Source organism: Eurosta solidaginis, chromosome 5 (genome assembly GCF_040869045.1).
Source record: "Eurosta solidaginis isolate ZX-2024a chromosome 5, ASM4086904v1, whole genome shotgun sequence".
Lineage (NCBI taxonomy): Eukaryota > Metazoa > Arthropoda > Insecta > Diptera > Tephritidae > Eurosta > Eurosta solidaginis.
In genome coordinates, this window is record NC_090323.1 from 106221815 (window position 1) to 106242442 (window position 20628).

Consider the following 20628-nt stretch of genomic DNA (forward strand, 5'->3'; position numbering starts at 1 on the left):
CAGCCTACACAATGAAACTTCTCCTAACGGACTGAGGCTGATTGACTTTGCCGGTGCTCGAAACATGGTCATATCAAGCACGAGGTTCATGCATAAAAAGATACATCAAGCTACATGGCTGTCTCCTGATCGAAATACTCGCAATCAGATCGATCACGTTGTGATAGACGGACGGCATGCCTCCAGTGTTTTAGATGTGCGAACGATCCGAGGACCTAACATCGATTCGGACCATTATCTCGTTGCAGCCAAAATACGCACCCGCCTCAACGCGGCTAAAAACAAGGAACAAAAAACACAAGGAAAGCTAGACGTCGAAAAGCTTCAATCACAACAGACTGCCAATGATTTCGCAACTCGACTCTCACACCTGCTCTCTGAGGGCACAACTCATCCTGAAGGAATACAGGAGCAGTGGGAGCATATCTCCAAAGCACTTCATACTGCCGCCGAGGAAAAAATTGGTTACCGGCGGCCACGAAAAAACAGCTGGTATGATGAAGAATGCCGCGTTGCAACCGAAAGAAAAGACGCTGCCTACAGGGCTACGTTAAAAGCGAGCGCGACAAGAGGAGTGTGTGAACGCTATCGTGAGTTGAAAAGGGAAGCGAGACGCCTTTTCAGGAAGAAAAAAGCAGAAACAGAAAGGCGTGAGTGCGAGGAGCTTGAGCTGCTAGCCACCAGGAATAACGCCCAAAAATTCTACCAAAAAATACGGCGACAGACGGAAGGTTTTAAGACCGGGGCAAACTCCTGTAGGAATGAAAACGGCGACCTTGTAACTGATGTCCAGAGAGTGCTTAGATTATGGAGGGAACACTTCTCTGCTCTCCTAAATAGAGGCAGCAATTCACCGCGCAGAGATGAAGAACCCGATCCCGCAATCGATGATGATGGAATATATGTCCCCCCGCCCGATTATGACGAAGTTAGAATAGCAATAACCAGATTGAAAAACAACAAGGCCGTGGGCGCGGAGTTGGTAAGGCGCATGCAGCAGCTTCTTAGCAAAATATGGGCGGACGAAAGCATGCCCGACGGTTGGAATCTAAGTGTTCTTTGCCCAGTCCACAAGAAGGGGGATACTGCAAAATGCACCAACTATCGTGGAATCAGCCTTCTTAATATCGCATATAAGGTCCTTTCAAGTGTATTGTGCGAAAGATTGAAGCCCACCGTGAACCGGCTGATTGGACCTTATCAGTGCGGCTTCAGACCTGGTAAATCTACCATCGACCAGATTTTCACAATGCGCCAAGTCTTGGAAAAAACCCGTGAAAAGAGAATCGACACACATCACCTCTTCGTCGACTTTAAAGCCGCCTTCGACAGCACGAAAAGGAGCTGCCTATATGCCGCTATGTCTGAATTTGGTTTCCCCGCAAAACTTATACGGCTGTGCAAAATGACGTTGAGCAACACCATCAGCTCAGTCAGAATTGGGAAGGACCTCTCCGAGCCGTTCGAAACTAAACGAGGTTTCAGACAGGGTGACCCCCTATCGTGCGATTTCTTTAATTTGATGCTGGAGAAAATTATACTAGCTGCAGAACTTAACCGCACTGGAACAATATACTATAAAAGCGTGCAATTACTGGCATATGCTGATGACATTGATATCATCGGCCTAAACACCCGCGCTGTTAGTTCTGCTTACTCCAAGCTGGAAAAAGAAGCGGTAAAGATGGGTTTGATGGTGAATGAGGACAAAACGAAGTACCTGCTGTCATCGAGCAAAGAGTCAGCGCATATGCGCCTTGGCAACCACGCTACTGTTGGCAGCCATAATTTCGAAATAGTAAAAGACTTCGTTTATTTGGGAACCAGCATCAACATTAGCAACAACATCAGCACTGAAATCCAGCGAAGAATCAATCTTGCCAATAAATGCTACTTTGGACTAGGTAGGCAATTGAAAAGTAAAGTCCTCTCTCGGCGAACGAAAATCATACTCTACAAGTCACTTATCGTACCCGTCCTGCTATATGGGCAGAAGCATGGACCATGACAACAGCAGATGAAGCGGCTTTGGGAGTGTTCGAGAGAAAAGTTCTTCGAAAGATTTATGGACCTCTACGCGTTGGCGATGGCGAGTACCGAAGAAGATTTAATGATGAGCTGTACGAGCTATACGCAGACATCAACATAGTCCAGCGAATTAAAACGCAGCGGCTGCGCTGGCTAGGCCATGTTATGCGAATGAAAGATGATGCTCCGGCCAAGAAAGTGTTTCTATCGGAACCCGCCTATGGAAGCAGAGGTAGAGGGCGGCCCCCACTCCGTTGGAAGGATCAGGTGGAAAACGATTTAAACTCCCTTGGTGTGACCAATTGGCGCCGGTTGGCGGAGCGAAGGAGCGACTGGCGCGCCTTGTTGGACGGCCATAACCGTTTAGACGGTTAAGCGCCAATTAAGTAAGTAAGTAAGTTGTTCCAAGAAGTGTACCTCCCAGGGGAAAATATCTGAGGTGACATTTATGTATGTTGTTGGATATGTGAAAACATGGCTCACGTTTCGTGTGCAGGATTCTATGTGTGAGGATTCTATGGTGGTCGAGTTGTTGACTTGATATCCAGCAAAATTGGGCTAAACTGGATCTGTCATGACTGCCGCACAGTAGAAAATGACATACGCGCTTTCATGCGACAAACTCAGAAAGAGTTTAATAATATTTTCATTGGTTTTCGTGACCTGCACGAAAGATTTAAAATGATGGAGACTCATTTCAAAAAATTTAAAGTAATTTCCGAGTCACCAAAACGCAAAAAATGCATGCCTAATAATAACACCATCTTGGGTTCGGGTCTGGGGCAAGGTTGTTCTCATACCTCTGTACCTCCACCTTCACAGACAGATCAAACTAATCTTACTCAGAAATCCCCCTAACTGTCTGCCGAGCTTTCTAGCGATGCTACGGTGATTTCTAACCGTGTTAACACCGTTCCAACTAGCAGTGGTACCTCTGAAGAGACCGCCCCCACGAGAAGAGACTGCCCCACGACACCACTGTTAATTTCATTAACCTCCCCAGTCTTATCTAAGCGTCCACCTCTTTCTCTACGTCCTACAACCGCAGTAACCAACAGTTTGGCAACAATTGTGGCTACCAGCAACCAAACGTCACTGACTGATTCAAACAACAACGCTAGGCCAACCAGCGCGTTAACAGCCCCTCTCCATGCATGCACTGATGTCGATTCGGCAATCTCCATATTTTACAATACACTTGATGGCTTCTTTGATACCTGTATTTCCACTCGCTATACCCTGTGTTCGAATAAGCCGCCTTGGTTTTCAAGGCAACTAATCAGACTTAATAACATCAAATCTAGGCTTGATAAAAGATTCACGGAAACGGGAACATCTGCAAACTTCTCTAAATATTTAATCGCTCGTTCTAACTTTCACCGTCTTCATCAGCTTTGTTATAAAGATTACTAAAGTTGTTGTAAAGCTAAATTTTTTGAAAATCCAAAAAAGTTTTACAGTTTCGTAAATTCAAAACGGAAAACTTCTTGGTATCCTTCCTCATTAACCTTTTGAAGCCAAAAAAGCTTGCACTGATGACGACGTTGTTGAACTGTTTTCTGAGTTCTTTAAGTACACGTATTCATCCAGTGGTTTTCATTCCGGTCAATACCCCTATCGCTTAGATAGCTCGAATTCCATTAGGAATCCTGCTATTGATAGTAATATTGTTCTTCAGAGGCTTCAACCTTTGAAGTCCAACTTTTCTCCGTGACTAGATGGTGTTCCTAGTTGTGTGCTTAAGTAATGCACTGAAAACATATATGAGCCTATTTTAAAATTATTTGACCTATCTCTGGGATCTGCGTCATTCCCGTCACTTTGGAAACAGTCTTTAATTATACCCCTGTATAAAAAAGTAGTAGGTCAAAAGTTGAGAACTACAGGGGTATTGCTAAACTTTCGGCTATTCCTAAAGTTTTTGAACAGATTGTTACCAGTCAACTTCAATATCAGTGCTCTTCCCTTTTATCTCCATGCCAACACGGCTTCATTCGTCAAAGGTCAACCACTAAAAACTTGCTAGTATTTACCTCTTTAGTTATGGAAGGATTTCTAGCGAACAAGCAACGGATGTCATGTATACTGACTTCAGCAAAGCATTCGAAACCGTCAACTATGAGTTACTTATTCATAAGCTTGATTTACTGGGTTTTCCGTTTGACCCATTCATGTGGCTGAAAAGCTATCTTTCTAACCGGACCCAAAAAATCCTGTTCAAGTGCCATCTCTCGGAATCGTTGGGAGTTTCCTCCGGTGTACCTCAGGGAGGTACTGGCTTACCCACTCTGGAAAACCGGGGAATATTACTGGGGGTATTGTTCATCCATAAGCTCATTATTGGATAAATGGATTCTGCTGACCTTCTCAGCCGATTGTTTTTTGTAGTTCCTCCTAGAATTTCCAGACACTGCGTTCCTTTTTATTGACCCCTTTGTCGTCGAAACTTTGCTAAAAATAATCCTCTGCTTATCTGGTGCTCGCACTACAATAACTTGTATAGCTTTATCAGTCTTGAATGTACTTTTGCCACTATACGTAATGCATCGCCTATCTAAACTAAGAGATATAAGCTAATTTAATAATATGCTGGAATTATTATTTCTTCCGTAGAAAACAGGCACGATATCGTATAAGGATGGATTGGATACATCGGTACTTCAACCAGTTCGCGCGTTCCCCTACTGGGCATCCGGCTCCTTTATGAGCACGTCGCGTCAGCCCCCTTATGGGCACCAAGGTCCTTTCTGAGCACCTCGCGTAAGCTCTCTTCTGAGCTCCTCACGATGACCCGCCACTGGGGACACTTATATAAATCCATAAATAACATTACTTTCTGTATAATAGAAATTGTAATGCCTATAATTATATACATTTTACTTTAAATTTTTAGCAGTCGGCCGCTTTGTTTTTGAGTCGACTATAATTTTAAATAAATAAATAAAATAACTGTTCCTAGGGGGCGGCGGCCTAGTAGATCCTTCTAGACTATTGGCTATATGTGTGCCAAATTTCATCCAAATCCGTCCAGCCATTCTTGCGTGATTGAGGCACAAAGACAAACGTCTGGACACACAAACATCCAAACTTTCCCATTTATAATATATGGGGTATTCCATCCCATTTCGACCAATTTTGAACCCGACCCATTTAGAATTGGCTGAAAGTTTTTCTTCTTTTTCTTCGTCTTTCGTAACGTTTTTCAGAAGTTTTTCAAACACCGTTTTTGTTTTCAAAATGCTATTACTTTTTCAAAAATTGACCGTTTGGGATCGTTTTTTTTTAATTTGGTTTTAAATGTACTTTTCAGAAAAAATTCAAAAAAATTTTTAAAGTTTTTTTTTTTGTAATTTTTCACTTTTTCGAGATTTTTCGAATTTAGCCCTTTTTTTCTCATAAAAAACTTCAATCAATTCTGCAATCATCCCCACTAATCCCGGAGTGGGACGAGAATTTTTTTTTTTTATTTAATTGAAAAAAAAACTTTAAATTTTTTTTTGTATTTTTTCCGAAAAGTACATTTAAAAACATATTTAAAAAAAAAAATGGTCCCAAACGGTCAATTTTTGAAAAAGTTATAGAAAAAAAAACTCAAAATAGGTTTTAAATATTTTGGAAAAAACGGTGTTTTTTTCAAAATGCTATAACTTTTTCATAAATTAACCGTTTGGGATCATTCTTTTTTTTAATATGTTTTTAAATTACTTTTCGGAAAAAATACAAACAAAAATTTTAAAGTTTTTTTTTTCAATTAAATAAACAAAAAAATTCTCGGCCCACTCCGGGATTAGTGGGGATGATTGCGGAATTGATTGAAGTTTTTTATGAGAAAAAAAGGGCGAAATTCGAAAAACTGAAAAATTACAAAAAAAAAAAACTTTAAAAATTTTTTCCGAAAAGTACATCTAAAAACAAATTTAAAAAAAGAAAAAGATCCCAAACGGTCAATTTTTGAAAAAGTTATAGCATTTTGAAAACAAAAACGGTGTTTTTTTTTAAATTCCTTACTTTTTTTGAGTTGGATGAAAAAATTTGAAAAACTTCTGAAAAACGTCTTTCGTAAGCTAGAAAAAGAAGACAAACTTTCAGCCAATTCTAAAGGGGTCGGGTTCAAAATTGGTCGAAATACCCCATATATATCAGATTAAATATTAGATAGATTAGATTTAATAATTTGGGAAAAATTTAAACAACGTGACGTCATGACGGACAAGGCGACAGCTGTTTCGATAATACCTTGTAAATCTCTTGAAAGCCTTTCCTCCCGGGAGTGGGAGTGATTTTTTTATCCCGTTAGGTTACTACAAAAAGAACACAGCTAGGCGACAAGATTCTTGTCGCACAAGAGTATTTTGCTCATTGCTTTGAAAACCGGTCGAAGCTGCTATCTGTTTGTTTTTCTATGTTTTGTTCTATTGGTTGTTACAAATGGTCTTTATTCTCAGTATTTCTGATAATTAGATAGCTTCCGTTTTTATTGCGCTACTGGGAACATCAAAAATTCCAAAAGGTAAAGAACTAACTGGATCTGGCAAAATAATATATTTCACACCTGCATAATGAGGCAAAAACTGTTAAATAATCAGTGAAATGTGTATTCAGTGTCGCCTAACGATTGTAAGATTAATAAAACGGTGTTAAGAGCGCTGTAATTTACCAAAATCGTTGACGGTGAGAGTAAAACCTCAAATTTTAGGAGAAACGTAAAACTTCCAACTATACTACAAACACAATTATCGGAAGAAACATTTCGAAGATTGCATAAAAACAATGATATTCAGGACGAGTACCACGCAAAAAAACTTTATTTCAAAATTTATTAAAGAAAAAGGCCTATTTTGCTAAAAAGTACAAAACCAAGGGTTTTGACTCCTGGAAAACTTTCGTTTCTAGTGATGAGAGTAAACATAACATATACTTATGTGAGCCATTTCATTTACTCATATTTTAAATAACATAACTTTGGAATTCTTTAAATTAGCCGTGTTTTTTTTTTTTTACACGCGTATACGTTTACGTTTGCACGTAAAAAAAGCGCTTATCCTCCCTTAGATAATGCTTAGGGGACCCATCTAGCGGCAAATACCTACTTAAAAGACCCTTCTAGCGGCAAATAGCTACGCAGCATGTTGTACCGAAAATTGGAGACATAAACCTCTGTTGTATGGCTGTTTGTAACCTACAGCTGAATCGGTTGCGGTGAATAGTGGGCATACACCATTTTTAGAAGTGATACATAGATTAGTGTAGAGGTGAAACATAGATACATATTTCAGTTATATTTGAGTATAATGCGTATTGAAATTTAGTAGTAGAAATTTTATGCACAGCAATTTCAGAGGTGTATTTAAAGTTGACGCTTAGCAGTCTATATAAAGTTTAAGCGTAAAAGTTTATAGATGTAAAAAACAACACAGCTATTGTTAGCATAATGACTCTTATACACACCTGTACGTATGTTTTATGTACTGCTAGGAACATTGTCTTTATTGTTAAATTGCATTTTATGCTTTGTGCTATATTTGTCATAGATTCATGAACTTAATTACTGGACTATTAAAGCAGTTTGAAGTAAGACAAATTTCAAAGTTTTCACCTTCACAACATTTTTGTTTTAGTTTATTAGTCTATTTCTGACCATACAGTTGCTATGATTATTTACTAAGGTCGCTCTGGACTAGCACTAAAGGTAAAGCGAGAGGTTTCGGCGGTCCCGATTTTACTTGAAACGAATTTTAGCACTTTAGTTGTACACGGACCATACCCTTTTTAATTTTCTTTTTAACCTATTTATGCCATATTATAGTGATATGAATAAAATTTTATATTTACCTCGGAAAACGACTGCAAACAGTGGGATAACTGTGAGTATAAAGACACTAAAAGACTTTCCTTGTATTCATCTTGACCATTCAAACATGAAAGAATTAGTCCCAAAAAAGGTTGGTAATTTAAGGAAAATTTTTTTATGCAGCTCATAGTGTTTAGCCCGCCATATGAATAATTTATTGATAAACTGAGATTCTTATCACGATCTTCTGCATTACCACTGGAATTGCCATCCGATTTAGGAAGCTTGGCGAAGAAATGCATACTCTCAAGTGCACGTCCAGCAACACGGAGTACTCTACCTTTTACTGCGGGTGTAAGCTTTGAAACCAACGGTGCTATTAGCCAAGTAGATTGTTTTTTGGTGTGCATTTCTGTACCACTATTTGTAGATATGTCATTGCTTTGGAAAACGTCAATTGCAGCCTTTGCAACAGTATCTAACCAGTTGTTGAGATCAGTTGGATTATTCATTGATTGACGATACATTAATTCTAAGTCTAACCAAGATATGCGAAGAGTCCATTGTTCTAGATTTTCCAAAATTCGAACAATCATTGATCTTTGATCCATTTCCGAAATAATGTTATACTCAGCCTCTGGATAGCATATCATATATAAAACTCTCTGAACTTGTTTTGTTGAAAGCATATCATCAATAATCATCTCACATAAATTATCTGCATGTTTCAAACAACGTTCCAATACATGCTCTTGTGAACAAATTTGTTTCAAAACATGGTTAGCGAATTCAAGCAAAGATACTTGCTCAAAAGGCTTTCCTAAAATATTGCCCATAGTCGGTTGGTTTATATCTTGATCAAGGTTTGTTCCAATGTTGGATAAATCGCTTGTGCCAAGTATTTGGCTCAAATCCGCTGGCCTGTCATTAGATTTCGGGGTACTCCCCGGGTGCACTGGTGTATTAACACCACTACGCTTGCCGTTATTTGATGTTACTGTACTATTATTAGATAAAGTTGGAGTTTTGAGATCGACAACAATCAAAATAGCTTTTATAACTGCCAAAACTGCTTGTATGGGTATGTTTTTATGTGCTCCCACCAACAGGTGACGATCACAACTTAATTTTATACTGAACGCACCTCTACCGACGTTAATTGGATTCGGCGAAGTACTTACAGAATACATTCTAGGTTGCGGTACTTCAATTGTCTTGAATAGTTTAAGCACTAAGTGGCAGGTTAGACGAGCCCCAGCTTCAGCTTCCATAGTAAAATCGCCCCCAACTGGGTATGCATATGCCAACGTAGGAAGTGCAAATTTAAGCACGAAATCAGCCAAAGAAAAGCAATGCCTTGCCACCAATATGCAAATAAAGACGGCTAATGAATTATGAATTTTACTATCATGAAGATCTACTTGATTGAAAAGATGAGGATATCGCAGTTTCTTGGAAGCGTTACAAATACTTTGCAATGCAGCTATCCATTCTTCTGAAAGAGTGCTACATAATGCAGTCAGTTCTGCACATAAAATGGCTATTTCGTTCAAACGATCGTTATCAGTCTCTTGACAAATAGCCAAAATAGCGTTTGATACAAAACTATAAACGTTTGATGGAGAATCTTGCAATTGACGAATCCAGTGAAGATCTATTTTACTAGCACGTTTTGGTGATAATAGTAGGTCCTGTAGAAAATGAGGATTATACGATTGTGGGACAGCGCTGAAAACAAATTAAACTTTATCATCAAGCAGATTTATAATTAATTAAACCAATACCTTAATTGTTCCGGAGAGTTAAAAATTTCCTTAAACCCCTTCATAACAGTGATTATTGGAAAATATTCTGGTTCAGTTTCTTTTGACTTGACTAAAATGCAAATTTCATACAAATCAGACAAGTAAGCTAAAATGCATCGCTCTGCGGAACTACATTCTCTAGGATTATTCACATGCTTAATAGTTTTGCATAGACCTTCAAACACTGACACAGTGCCTTCTGTATCGAGGAGCAGACACGAATGGTATCTACGAAGTATTCCAACTATGTAAAGTGTCAATGATGTTGTATAAGATCGAACTAACGTCGACTTCTTAGCTAGTAACTGATTTTCGATCTCCGGCAACTCTTTCAAAATGTGATCTGAAAACTCAAGCAAAGTAGATATATTCAGGGCCATTTCCATTAAATCAAACAGAAAAGCGACATGTTCTTGAACTGGAAGGTAATTATTATTGCCAGCCGCAAAGCAATTAAGTTGCTCTAGAACAACTACTGCACACTGAGACGTTACTACATGCTGCTCAAAGTATGCCATACTTTTGCACTTGCTAGTAGTAGCTTCAAAATTGAACTCATTCCGAGAATGCTTTTTAACCTTACCACCTTCTGCCACATCAATGCTAAACTTTTTAGAAAAAAGTTTACAAATTTCCTTAGACATTTTTTTCACTGCGTGTTTCTTTTCATCTCTTTCTTTTCCAACGCCAAAGAGCAAGATATATCGTTGATTGGACTCGTTACTGTATGACACACAAGTTTCGTCTTGAGGTATAGGAAAATGTTTCGTGTATATATAATGACGCGAAATGAGAGTATCATTCGAATCTGTGTGCGACGTGTCGGGTATTTTAGGGCTATCAGGAGTCTCAAGAGCGCCCTGCTGGCCTTTCTCTTTAATGTTTTGAAGTAGTTTGCCCAAATCATCGTCTACATTTGAGTCATCGAATTCACTATGCTTAAAATCCAAGGTGGATGCAAACTCATCATCGAAATTATGCGGAGAATGTTTGTTTTCTACAGAGCCTGTTCCGCATACAGAAATACTTTCATTTCTATTCACATTCTCTAATTGCGTTATCGAAATTTCCCTTAAAAGGTCGCCTCTGGAAATTAATGTGTGCATATAAGCATTGTGGGAAAAAACGTCGAAGCGTATTAATGTACTAAATAGGTGCACAAGATTTGTAAATTGAGCACGACTTTGTACCGAGCTATTTTCATCACAAACAGGCGCATCTCGGTCAAGAAAATCCATTAATACTGATTGAAACACTGGTAGTCCCCCAATCAAGCCCACTACAGAATTAATAGAATCCTTTTCATCGGACCCATTAGATGCGTGAGGTTGGTCGTTTTCCAAAACAGATGTCACTTCAATTTGTCGCTTATCAAGCAAAGTCGCCACAGCTATTGCTCGATGTTCGCCCCATCTAATTGATTTTAAAATTAATATATTTGATTATTATTTATTAAATTGACATTATTACATACCTTTGGTTGGATACAGCCCATTCACAAAGTATTTTCACGGTACTTGCATCCGTCTCAGGATTATACGATATAATTTTTTCTTTTGATTCAGAATCGTTATACTTCGTATCATTTGTTGGAAATATTTTTAAATAAAGTGAGTCTATATTATTTTCGTTATCTCTACGATCAAAGCAGTGAGTATCTAAGTAGTCAAGAATGGTTAGCACATGACTAAATGAATTTACTTTTGAGCTACGCCATTTTTCTGCAAACCAATGGTTTTCGGCATGTTTAGAACGCAACGCTATTTCTGCCTCTGCAATTTGAAGCTGACGGCGAATGTTGGTATTCGAATTACTGCACTTAAAAGGCATTGGTAGTTCAGATGGAGCTAGGGGAATGTAATCAAGTGGACTTCCACACAGTGCAGATGAAGGGCGCGTTTCATTGATACCGTTCCATACCAATGCTGTAGGACACTCTAAAGTTATAGTCTGAAGGATCGTGCTCAAATACAAGATAATATCATGGTGATGAGGACAATTCGAACAGTCATCCAATGCCATATCGATTGTATCTGGACAATTGAGTTTTAACTCAACGAGTTTTGCTTCCGTATTTGCACCAGAACACTCGCTTTTATTATACACCATTGTTTCGGCGTTTGACTCCATAAGCTGCGTTAAATTTTTTGTGACAAGCAGTGCTAGCTTTCTACTTAGACGTTCTGATTGTACAAAATCAGACATGTATTGTAAGGTGAATACAAGTATCAACTTTTTTAAAGACACATCAAAAGATGCCTGTGTCCGCATCTTTTCCAGTAACTCTAGAATCCAGTTAAGAAACTCTTGGCGATCAAGCAATAGTTCCTCATGCATATACTTGCAAAGTCGTGTACAATATTTCCAATATTTCAACGCATTTCGACAGTCGTCGAAGTTGCTACCAACACCTGAAATGGAAGAACTAGAGACCGAGCTTACAGCACTACTGGCGCTGGCGGCAGGTACAGTACTAATGTATGAAGAGCCAATATTGACGGTCATGGTACTAGTAAGTGGACTATTATGAGCTGGTATTGGACTGTTGATAGATGTAGGCTGTGATATTTGACTTGCACCAGAAATATTACAAATTTGTGAAGGCTTTTCGGACCCATCTAAAAAAGTTTATATATAACATTGTTAGAATTAATATGGGCGACATTAATTAAGAATTCCAACCGTTCAGCTAAAAAAAACATTTTGACATCTTTCAATAACTTAAACGATATATAGGGAAATAATTAGAGAGGGGAAATGGGTAAATGCCCAAATGGTAAATACCCGGTAAATTGGTTATATATGGTAAAAATGGGTAAATACCTTAATATTTACCTAAAAGAAGGGTAAAAATAATCTTTTGGAAAATATGGGAAACAAACACACAAATTCAATCCAAAATGTACCCGATTTGTAATGTATTGGAGGGTAGTTATCCATTGCGCTATCGGTTGAATTAGTTTTAATTTGTAATCCAGCGTTTTTAATATTATTATTATGCACACCGTTGCCCAAATTTTAGGCAAAAAAGAGTCAATTGGAGCGTTTACAGTCGCTATAAGCTCATTTGGATGGCCGAAACCAATGTATTTCCCTTCTTGCAATGGTCGTCCTATATGAGCCTATTAACGTATATAATCTGAGCCTAAATTAGAGTCCCACATTAAAAGGCTTTTAAACAGCTCGTATTATACTCTACTAGAACTCTTTCCGGCATAATTTTTAACTCTAATAAACTCTGATTATATTACACCTATTCGGCCTTTTTATTAGGCATCGTCATCGCTTATTGAGGGCATATATAGTTCCAAACTCGCTTTGACGAACATAAATAGTTGATAAATGATAATTTTTGCATGCTAGGTTAGGAGCTTTTAGGCCGTTAAATAAAAGTCAAACATTTTATTTTCTTTTACCCTCCTACGCATTTCGACGCTTTTCTTATTCCTACATTGCCCACTTATTTTGGACTCGTTTCGGATTCTTAAATTATGAGCGTCGTGAGCATATTTGAGGGGTAGAATTGTTTGCGTAAATATGTGAAAAATATCAACCTCAAAAATACTAACACCTAAGAGTCTTTAAGACTCAAATTTGATGAAATTATGAACAAACGAAAAATATTAAATTTAATGATTTCAGAAAAATTTAAACAACGTGACATCAGGACGGACAAGGCGACAGCTGTTTCGATTATACATTGTAAATCTCTTCAAAGCCTTTTCTCTCGGGAGTGGGATTTGAACCCGCACTCCTACGATGTTTGAAGTGTTACAAACGCATTCAGCCACGTCATGCCTTAGTTGTTGTAAACCTTATCCCAATTGCCTTCTTTGCATATTTTTCTCTATTCACAGGCCATACTTCGTATGGCATCATGTGGTAAAGTTATGCGTTGGTAAGGAGGTTTCAAAGAAACTTGGCATTGTTGCTTTTTGTTCTATTTATAGAACTACATCGAATTAACCAATGTTGTCTATTTGTATGAGTTTTAAGCGGGGATTACCCTTATTGCTTTAAATGTATGAAATATTTATTTGAAGCAATTTTTAATTTTATAATTAATTTAATGATTTGGGAAAAATTTAAACAACGTGACATCAGGACGGACAAGGTGGCAGTTGTTTCGATTATACCTTGTAAATCTCTTCAAAGCATTTTCCCCCGGGAGTGGGATTTGAACCCGCACTTCTATAATGGTTGAAGTGTTACAAATATGCTTTTTTGTTGGAGCTTTCAGTGAAAATGGTATTGTTTTTGCTTTTGTTCTATTTATAGAACTGCAAAGAATTAACCAATGTTGTATATGTGTATGAATTAAGAGGGGACTACCCTCATTGCTTTTAAATGTATGAAAATCGCACTCCCGGGAGAAAAGGCTTTGGAGAGATTTACAAGGTATAATCGAAACAGCTGTCGCCTTGTCCGTCCTGATGTCACGTTGTTTAAATTTTTCCCAAATTATTAAATAAAAAAAGAAAATGGAAAATGTCCTCATTTCTCGTGCTGCCATATTAAGTTTTTAACATTGCAAATGTGATATTTTAATTTATGATGATCTATTACTTAACGCAATTTCACCGTACTGAAATTGATTTTTTCGATGATTTGAAGAATTGTAAAGAACTTTTCCTTGAATAAACCTAAGTAATATTTTTGAAACGTCATATCTGCAAACACCTTCATGCATAATATCTCCGGTAAAATTATTTACAACATGAAATATATTTATATCATTGAAAATGGAATTTTCAGATATACCTACCAGTTAACTTTATTCGTTTCTCTCGTATATCTTCTGTAGCAAAGTTTTCTGCATAGTTTAACTCATTCCGAAATTTACTTTCTATTTCCTCGAAAGTTTCTTCTTTAACTGCAAAATCGTTGGATCATGTGTTCCACTTGTGTCATACTGGAGTACTCCATGGATTACTCTGATGTTATGCTGAGCTGGAGTATATGGTCCAGTCCTAGGACATCGCAATGTTAATTGTGTCATACTGGGTACTCCATGGATTCCTCTCATGTAACGCTGAGCTGCAGTAGATGGTCCAGTCCTAGGACATCGCAATGTTAATTAGACCATATTTTTTGTATGAATTGTGGTTAATTTTGAAGCACTCGCTTGGTCCATAGCAAGTACTCCATACATGCATGCATGGAGTACTCGCGAGTTTTGCAGGGGAGCTCACAGAGTATATTAATTTTGTTCCCATAACGGTAACGGAATAAACTAATCGAGATAGATATAGACTTCTATATACCAAATGATCTGGGCGAAAAAAGAAATTCATTTAGCCATGCCCGTCCGTCCGTCCGTAAACCCGATAACTTGAGTAAATTTTGAGGTATCTTAATAAAATTTGGTATGTATGTTCCTGGGCGCTCATCTCAGATCGCTATTTAAAATGGACGAAATCGGACTATAACCACGCCCACTTTTTCGATATAGAAAATTTCGAAAAACCGAAAAAGAGCGATAATTCATTACCAAAGACGGATAAAGCGATGAAACTTGAAAAGAAGGTAATTTAAAAGTTTTGCAAGCTGTAATTTGGCAGGTGAGTATGTAATGTTCGGTTACACCCGAACTTAGCCTTCCTTACCTGTTTCTTGTATTACCAAAGCTAATTTCAATACCCTCTTCTTCAAGATTTTTAATTTCTTCTACTAGTAATTTCAATGATGCGTCATTTCCGAACTGTTTATATTTACTTCTGAAGAAAAGAGCTGGACATATTTTCTAGTCGCGATTGGTAGTGCTGTGGAAAAGTGGGGAAACTGTAATAAAAAGCAGCTATTGATTGTGTCCCTCTATGACAGCGATGGGCAAAACGGCATATTATTCTCTTCCTGTGTTCTTCGCTCCACATACCTGCACTTGATCGTCTGTTGTTGTTGTTGTTGTAGCAATGCTCGCCCCACCTAATAGCCGCGACCGATCACAAATTGTCATCAATATCCTCTAACGGGAGTCCAAGGAAACTTGCCGTTTCAACAGGGGTGGACCATAAGGAAAGGGGTGTTAGAGGTGTTGGTTCCACATTACAATTAAAGAGATGGTTGGTGTCATGTGGGGACACATTGCAAGCGGGGCATACATTTTGTATGTCGGGGTTGATTCTGGATAGGTAAGAGTTTAACCTGTTACAGTATCCAGAACGAAGTTGAGCAAGAGTGAAACGCGTTTCCCTGGGGAGTATGCGTTCCTCTTCCGCGAGTTCTGGATATTTTTCTTCAAGTACTGGATTCACCGGGCAATTCCCGACATAAAGGTCCGACGCCTGTCTATGGAGTTCACCAAGGACCTGCTTGTGTTTTTTCGCTTCATACGGCTGGGTTCTCAGGTGCCGTATTTCCTCAAAATGCTTACGGAGATGACTCCTTAGGCCCCTAGGCGGTGCTGGTTCGTCAATCAGATGTCTGTTGGGATGCCCAGGTTTCTGGGTATTCAACAGAAACTGTTTGGTCAGCATCTCATTTCTCTCCCTGATGGGGAGTATTCTCGCCTCATTATGCAGATGGTGTTCTGGGGACATAAGAAGACAGCCCGTGGCGATTCTGAGAGCACTATTTTGGCAGGCCTGTAGTTTCTTCCAGTGGGTAGTTTTTAGGCTTGGCGACCATATGGGTGACGCGTAGCACGTAATCGGCTGGCTAATTGCTTTGTATGTGGTCATGAGCGTTTCTTTATCTTTTCCCCAGGTACTGCCAGCAAGGGATTTGAGGATTTTATTACGGCTCTGAATTCTCGGAACAATTGCGGTTGCGTGCGCACCAAAATGTAGATCCTGATCAAACGTCACACCAAAGATTTTGGGGTGTAGGACAGTCGGTAGCGTAGTGCCATCGACGTGGATGTTCAATATGGTCGACATTTGGGGCGTCCATGTTGTAAATGAGGTCGCGGAAGATTTAGTCGGTGACAATGCCAGGTTTCGCGAGGCGAAAAAACTGGAGAGATCAGGGAGATAGCCGTTTATTTTATTGCATAGCTCAGCGATCTCTGGGCCTCGGCCTGTGGCCATTATTGTGCAGTCATCGGCGTAGGAAACGATTGTGACTCCTTCGGCTGGCTAATTGCTTTGTATGTGGTCATGAGCGTTTCTTTATCTTTTCCCCAGGTACTGCCAGCAAGGGATTTGAGGATTTTATTACGGCTCTGAATTCTCGGAACAATTGCGGTTGCGTGCGCACCAAAATGTAGATCCTGATCAAACGTCACACCCAAGATTTTGGGGTGTAGGACAGTCGGTAGCGTAGTGCCATCGACGTGGATGTTCAATATGGTCGACATTTGGGGCGTCCATGTTGTAAATGAGGTCGCGGAAGATTTAGTCGGTGACAATGCCAGGTTTCGCGAGGCGAAAAAACTGGAGAGATCAGGGAGATAGCCGTTTATTTTATTGCATAGCTCAGCGATCTCTGGGCCTCGGCCTGTGGCCATTATTGTGCAGTCATCGGCGTAGGAAACGATTGTGACTCCTTCCGGTGGTGAAGGTAGCTTGGATATGTAGAAATTAAACAAAAGTGGGGATATGACACCACCCTGTGGCACCCCTTGTTTAATTCTCCTTGGTTTTGATGTTTCGTTTCTGAATTGCACCGATGCCTGCCGACCACCCAGATAATTTGCGGTCCACCTTTTAAGACATGGGGGAAGGGTAGACCCTTCCAGGTCTTGCAGTAACGAGCCATGGTTGACCGTATCAAAGGCTTTTGATAGGTCTAGCGCTACGAGTACTGTTCTATGGTGGGGGTATTGACTCAAACCGCAATTTATCTGGGTGCCAATGACATTTAGCGCGGAGGTAGTGCTATGGAGTTTTCTGAAGCCATGCTGATGAGGGGCTAGCTGCAAATGTGCTTGGAAATAAGGGAGCAAAATGGCTTCAAGCGTCTTTGCCACTGGCGATAGGAGAGATATCGGACGATATGACTCACCTATGTTAGCTGGTTTCCCAGGATTTAGTAGCGGGACCACCTTGGCCATTTTCCATTTCTCGGGTATGACAAAGGTGGAAAGAGACAGGTTGAAGACATGCGCTAAATATTTGAAACCCTCTTTCCCTAGGTTTTTAAGCATCGGCATGGCTATGCCGTCTGGGCCCACTGCTTTGGATGGTTTAGCGCGACCAATGGCGTCCTCAACCCCTTTGTGTTTATGTGCGTGTCTATTGGCTCTCCGTCTATCTTTGTCGACCGTAGGATGCATTATATATTGTCGGCAGAAAGCGCTCGCGCATTTTTCGCATCCGACAGCACCTTATCGCCAAAGGCGATGGAAACTTTGTCTTTGTGCTTAGTCGGATTCGATAGGGACTTTACGGTGGACCAAAGTTTACCTACACCGGTAGAGAGGTTACAACCTCTTAGGTGCTCTTCCCATTTCGCCCGCTTGTGTTCGTCCACAAGCAATCTGATGCGTTGGTTTATATCCCTTATTTGGGGGTCGCTTTGATCAAGCTGTCTTATAAGGTCGCGTTCCCTCGCTAAGCTCGCGGCCTCCGCCGGGAAGTGGGGCCTGATTTCGGGAATTCTCCCGACGGGAATGAAATGTGCCGAGGCGGATTCAATGACCTTACGGAAGGCACGCTCCCCTTGGCGGGCATCAGTCGGGATAGGGAGGGCAGCAAAGCTGCTGTCTGTTGCAGATTTATATTCTTCCCACTTTCCTTTTTTGAAGTTTATGAAAGTGCGTTTTTCGGTGACGATGAAGTCGGCGGTACGCTCGAACGAAATAAGTATGGGCAGGTGGTCGGATGCCAATGTTACCATCGGCTGCCAGTTGACGCAGTTTACGAGTTCTGCGCTCACGATTGAGATATCTGGCGAGCTATGTCAGCTTCCTACCATACGTGTGGGGGCGTCTCCGTTTATTGTGCAGAACGTCGTTTCTTCTATTTGATCCGCCAACATCTCACCCCTACTGTCCGCCCGCAAGTTTGAATGCCATAGGTCGTGATGGGCATTGAAATCGCCTAAGATAATGCGATTGATGCCAGTGAGTAAGACCTCGATATTAGGGCGGTATCCACTGGGGCAACAGGTGACAGGAGGGATGTAGATGTTGATGATTTCTATAGGCATTGACGTTCTAAGACATTGTCCCTGCGGTCGATGCCAGGATCAAATATATAATATTGCACAGAGTGGTGTATAATAAACGCGAGGCCGCCTCCATTTCCGCTCTCGCGGTCTTTCCTGTGGACATTATACCCAGAGCAGGTCTGCAATGCAGATCTTGCTGTGAGTTTAGTCTCTTGAATCGCAGCAATGCGGATGTTGTGCCGCTTCATGAAATCGACTATCTCCGTAATCTTCCCAGTTAGTCCATTACAGTTTAACTGCAGAATTCTGAAGTGCATGAGGGGTGACGCCGCCACTCTAGGGGTAAGTGACGGGTGACTACGCCTAGGTTGTGGAAGGCCAGGACGCAATTGCCGTTGTGGCCTTGGGACTGGGCGCCCTTGGGCAAGCATTGGGGTACCCGGATGATTTTGGTTTGCGACCTGGCAACATGGCACGATGAAACCCGTCGAGAGGTTGCCGTCGTGGAGACCAGAACATCTAGGAAAGTGGCACCACCCAAGGCAGGAGCTGCATTGAGCGGAAGTCGCAAACCTATATATTCTGTGCTGGCAGACGGTGCAAACGGAGGTAGGGACTAAGAGTATGTTTCCCTGACCTGCACGATTGCTGCCAGAAAAGAGGGGGGAGAAGAAGACGGGGGCAGGGGCTGATGCTCAGCATTGCTACCAGCTCTACTACGAAGGTAGTAGTTATGAGTGGTATCAGCTGTTTGAGTTGTTGGCGCCGTGGGGCGCGAGCAGCAGCGGGTACTTGTTGTGGCTTGCTGAGCAGCGAGGCTGCTGGAAGGTAGTGGGGGGGGGGGGGGGGGGGGGGGGGGGGGGGGGGGGGGGGGGCGCTTAGGCGTAGATTACGGGACGCCCTTGGGCGTGAGCAGCAAGGAGCCACAAAAGATTTATAAAAGTTACGTGGACGTCGGGTTTTGGGATCAAGCCCAGAACAACCTGTCCGATGCAACCATCCCTTGCACGAGACACACTGAACAGAGTATGACCGTCCTAAAAAGATTCTTTTCTGGCAAATGCAGCAAAACCATTTCTCAGGACCGGGGTCAGGATCGTCTCTCACCTAGCACTTAAATGTGCAAAGCGTGCTCGTATGAGCATTTTGCAGGTATGTGGAGCGAAGAACACATGAAGAGAATAATAAAGAGAGAGTATTTGCCCTTATACATCTGTGACTGCACAGTCACCAAGCTATGTGGAAAATAGAGCTGCCACCGCTCTTATTATGTTCAAATTATTAAGCGTTTTAGGATATACTAGCCTTTACCGGCGGCTTCGCTCGCACTAAAGGCCACAAATATGTAATGTCGCTTTTGTGATTCACAACTCGAACTGAATTTCCAGTTGTAATTTTAAGAGTTCCTCTATGATTCAAATCCTAAACAAAGCAAGTTTTAAAATTAGAAAAATGGTCGTCGTAAATTAAACACACATGCTCCAACAATTTTTGGAGTGTGGATTTGACGATATATGTATGTGACCTGAGGAAATTTGAAAATTCTTCCATAATTTGAAATTTATAAATGAAAGCAGTTATGTTTATAATTGGTATCTTTTTTTATTTGTAAACTGATACATTTCTTTCTAGGCTCACGGCAATACTGCCAACGATTGTATACGAAACGTGCATTACTACGTTTTTCTACTAGAGAGAACCTAATCGTCAAAGTAGATAATGTAAGGATTTACTGTTTTTAGACATTTATTATTTTTTTTTTGAAAAGTCAAAAACCACAATGGTTCTTACTGACTAAAACGAATAACTAAGCCTAGCTACAAAACATAGTTAAGTAAATTAAGAAAAATAGACTTTGAATAAGAAAAATCAAGTATAATAGAATTAGAGATCTCATTAATTTCACGTAGAGAGCGCGACAATGGAGCATTTATCGCATAGTTAGTATACTTA

At 40.3% G+C, this 20628-nt stretch overlaps 1 protein-coding gene across 5 annotated transcripts in view; it reads right to left on the reverse strand.

The window, feature by feature from the left end:
• The window catches only part of kto (kohtalo), a 693872-nt gene that overhangs the window by 573643 nt on the left and 99601 nt on the right, over window positions 1–20628 (reverse strand). For all 5 annotated transcript variants that reach the window (XM_067791816.1, XM_067791814.1, XM_067791813.1 and 2 more), the window contains exons 2-4: window positions 11099–12242; window positions 9604–11037; window positions 7861–9547 (exon numbers count right to left, since the gene is read on the reverse strand). In XM_067791816.1, coding sequence (XP_067647917.1) covers window positions 7861–9547; window positions 9604–11037; window positions 11099–12242 — 4265 coding nt within the window. The remainder of the gene's footprint in view (window positions 1–7860; window positions 9548–9603; window positions 11038–11098; window positions 12243–20628) is intronic.